This window comes from Alosa alosa, chromosome 23, assembly GCF_017589495.1.
Source record: "Alosa alosa isolate M-15738 ecotype Scorff River chromosome 23, AALO_Geno_1.1, whole genome shotgun sequence".
NCBI classification, from domain to species: Eukaryota; Metazoa; Chordata; class Actinopteri; order Clupeiformes; family Clupeidae; genus Alosa; species Alosa alosa.
In genome coordinates this window covers 20,291,390-20,295,417 of record NC_063211.1, presented here as the reverse complement: position 1 = coordinate 20,295,417, position 4,028 = coordinate 20,291,390, and the positions used below count along the sequence as shown (strand labels likewise).

General features: G+C 49.6%; 1 protein-coding gene across 1 annotated transcript; it reads right to left on the bottom strand.

Moving 5' to 3' along the window:
• Positions 1-706: 706 nt before the first annotated feature.
• Positions 707-1,903, bottom strand: LOC125288982 (uncharacterized protein K02A2.6-like). Its single transcript, XM_048235695.1, has 2 exons — positions 1,414-1,903; positions 707-1,305 (listed from the first exon to the last, which is right to left on the bottom strand). The coding sequence occupies exons 1-2, from the start codon at positions 1,901-1,903 to the stop codon at positions 707-709; spliced, it is 1,089 nt and encodes a 362-aa protein (XP_048091652.1).
• Positions 1,904-4,028: the final 2,125 nt, after the last annotated feature.

Here is a 4,028-nt window from a genome sequence, read left to right as displayed (position 1 = left end):
AGATCATGTGTATTTTAGGCATAGTGTAGGCGCTATTCTCTCAATGAAAGTGTGCAGAAATTACGCATTTACTTAGCATTATTTACGAATATTCTCAGTGCAGTATCTGTCCCAGTCCCCCCCCCCCCCCCACCCCCTTGTTGAAGACACAGTAACGCCCCTGATGGCAGCGCATATGTGCACCCGTCACAAGAGCATCACTGATCAGGTAAAGACATCCCAACAGAGCTGCCACAAGGCACCAAAGACCCTCCCACACATCTGTTGGACAGGTGCTGGAGTGCACCGAAGTCGCCTATCACCCCTAACTCTACACACACACACACACACACACACACACACACACACACACACACACACACGCACACACACACTCTCTCTCTCTCTCTCACTCTCTTTCTCTCTCTCACACACACACAAACATGTACATCAGGGTTTCCAATTGCCGGACATTGGCTGAAAAAAACATGAAATGTCCGACAAAATTAAATATCTCCGGTCAAATTATCTGATTGAAATTGGCTAATAATCCCATCCCCCTAACGCAATCTGAATTTGAGAATAAGCCTGTTATGTCTGTTTTAGTAGAGTGAAGAGGTGACACCAGGCTTAATGTTCATCAACAACTTAGAATACTGCAATTCTTAATTAACTACGGTGGCCCGCACATGAGAACTACCCCAATACATAACACCCCTTCCCCCCACTATTCAGAATCCTGGTAGCGCCTTGGGGGAACCCTCAGGCGTACTGGTCGTTGGAATGTCTCTTGAGGAGTCAGAGCTGGGGCGGCAGTTTCTGAGCTTGTGGAGGATGGGGCAATAGGTGGGACATCAGGTTGGCTGTTGTCTGACAGCTCGTTGTCAGCTTCGTTGCAGGGAGGGCTGCTTAGGCTGTCATCGAAATCTTCACTTATAGCTAAAGGCAGGTGCACGGCGGCTGAGGGGCGTCGTCTCCTGAGTTGGTCCACATGACGGCGATGCTCTTGACCATTCTCAGTTCGCACTTTGTAAGACAGGGGGCCAGTGATTCCAACAACCTCTCCTGACACCCACTTAGGCCCTTCTCCATAGTGCCTCAAAAACACAGGCTCGTTCACCTGAAAATGCCTCACTGGCCTTTGACCTAGGGCCGCAGCTTCCTGTCTCTTTTGTTGCATGTCTGATGCAAAGTCCGGATGCAGACAGTCCAAAGCTGTAGTTAGGCGACGACCCATCAACATTTCAGCTGGACTCTTCTGTGTCACCGAATGAGGTGTGGTGTGTTGTGCCAGCAGAAATCTGCCAAGACATGTCGGCCAATCCCCTTGAACCATTTTTCCCAAAGCCTCCTTTGTCGTCTGCACCATACGCTCAGCTTGCCCATTAGAAGACGGATGGTATGGGGCAGTAGTGGTATGCCTGATGCCGTTACGCTGTACAAACCTTTTGAACTCTGCTGAGGTGAATGCCGTGACATTGTCTGAGACGATTACATCTGGAAGGCCATGGGTCACCATGAGTTTACGCAATGAAGTGGTAATTACAGCTGAGGAAGACATAGAGCTCACCAGCTCCACCTCTAACCACTTTGAATATGAATCCACCACAATGAGGAAAACCTTCCCATGAAAGGGGCCTGCAAAATCTATGTGGAGACGGGACCATCTTCTTAAGATGCACTCCCAGGGATGCACAGGGGCTTTGGGCGGGGCATGCCGTGATTGCTGACACGTTGAGCAGCCCCTTACCATCTGCTCCACTTTGGCATCTAACCCTGGCCACCAGACATAGCTGCGGGCAATGCCCTTCATGCGGACAATTCCAGGGTGGGCATCATGTAGCAGAGCAAGAACGTCTTTACGCACCTGTTCGGGGATCACCACCCGATTTCCCCACAGTACACAGTTTTTATGGACAGACATTTCGTGACTCCGCATAAAGAATTGACTGAAACGCTTGACACTGACACAAATTGGCCACCCGTGCAAAATCCACCGCAAAACTCGCGACAAAACTGGATCTCCTGCTGTCAGCGCCCCAATCTGGTCAGCATGAAGAGTCGCGTCTGGAACCGCCTCCAACAGCAACACTTCAAGTGGCGGCGGAGTGTCAGTAAAAGTTGCTGGGAGAGGTAAACGGCTGAGAGCGTCAGCATTGGCCAATTGCTTCCCTGGCCGATAGCAGAGCTCATACTGGTATGCAGAAAGGATCAGACTCCACCGTAACATCCGAGGAGACAAGACTTGAGGCATAGGTTTTGTATGATGTAGTAAGCCCAACAGAGGCTTATGGTCCTTGTAGACCACAAATGGCCTGCCGAATAGATACTGGTGGAATTATAGCAAGCAAAACAATAGCAAGAGCTTCCTTATCAATCTGTGCGTAGTTCCTCTCCATAGAGGTCATGGTCCTTAAAGCAAAACACACTGCTAATACTGCTTTGCTTTTATGTAGGCCCTTTCATGTTCTCTGGTCCACCTCCACGATGCTGATTGATCCAATAGGCGATGCAGGGGCTCTAGCACAGTAGCTTTGTCGCGCAGGAAACAGTTGTAAAAATTCAGTAGGCCCAAAAAGGCTTGGAGTTCGGTCTTGTTGCGTGGAATGGGTGCACCTTGTATGGCAGCCACCTTCTCATTTGTTGGTCTGATTCCATCTTTATCTACCCGGAATCCCAAAAACTCCACTTCTTTAGCTCCAAAAGAGCACTTTTCTTTTTGCAGCCGCAGGCCCGCCTCAGCAAACTGCTGAAGCACCTCATCCAGATGCTGGTCATGTTGGCTTTGAGTGTGTCCCGTTATTAAAAAATATCGTCGAGATATGGCTGAACCCCCGGGATGCCAGCTAGGAGAGTGTCCATGAAGCGTTGGAAAATGAACACTGCAGTTGATACGCCAAACTGTAATCTCAGGGCACGGAACAATCCACGGTGTGTGTTGATGGTGAGCAACTCAGCAGCTCTCTCATCCACCAGAAGTTGTTGATACGCCTGCTTTAAATCTAGCTTTGAGAAAACAGTCCCACCGGCAAGCTTCGCAAAAATCTTATTAACAGTTGGCAGGGGGTAGACATCAGCCTTGACTGCAGTGTTAACAGTGCAGCGGTAATCACCACAGAGTCTCAGTGAGCCATCTTTCTTTACCACTGGCACAATTGGCGTCGCCCATCTGGAATGTTTGACAGGTGCAAAAACACCCTGCTCGACTAGAAGGTCCAAGGCCTCATCAACTTTTGTGCGTAATGCAAAAGGAACTGTGCGAGCTTTGAAAAACTTCGGTGCAACACTTGAGTCCACTTCGATTGACACTGGTGGGCCCCTGTAAGCTCCCAGCTCATCTCTAAAGACTTCACCATGTTTTTCAAGGGTGCTAAGCAAAGAGCGTGGAGTAACTTGATAAACCCCACTGACATCTATCCCCAAAACGCTAAACCAGTCACGCCCTAACAGGCTTGTGCCATGGCCCTGGAGTACCAACAAGGGTAGGGTATGTGTCACTCCCCGGTACTCCACATCAATAATGATCTTGCCCAGTGTGCTCAATGGTGCGTTTGACCACTGTTTTAGGACTCGGTCCTCGCCCATTAGTTGGGGGCTATGTGTAGGCCAGAGACTGTGAAAAGTGTCCTCACTGATTAGTGAACAGGCCGCACCTGAGTCAACTTCCATCTCGAGCTGCTTTCCATTAAGAGTAACTGTAGCATAAAAGGGTGCCCTCTTGTGATGACACTCTGCCCCCATAACAGTGTTGATCATATATGCCCCTTCTATGTTGTCGTGTGTGTCATCCTGTTGGGGTTGCACAGTCACAGCATTCGTAGCTGAAACTGATGCGGTTGTGTGTGACATGCAGGCTCTGGCGATGTGTCCCTTCTTCTTGTAGACATGGCAGATGGCGGTAGTGAATTTACGAGTAGAGGAGCTATGAGTACCCCCACAGCGAAAACAGGGCCTATGGCTTCGCTCCCCATCAGCTGCAGGCTTCTGTCCACGCCTGTGCTGTTGTACTGTTTGGTGAACAGCTGATTCCTGTATTACTTGCTCAGGGC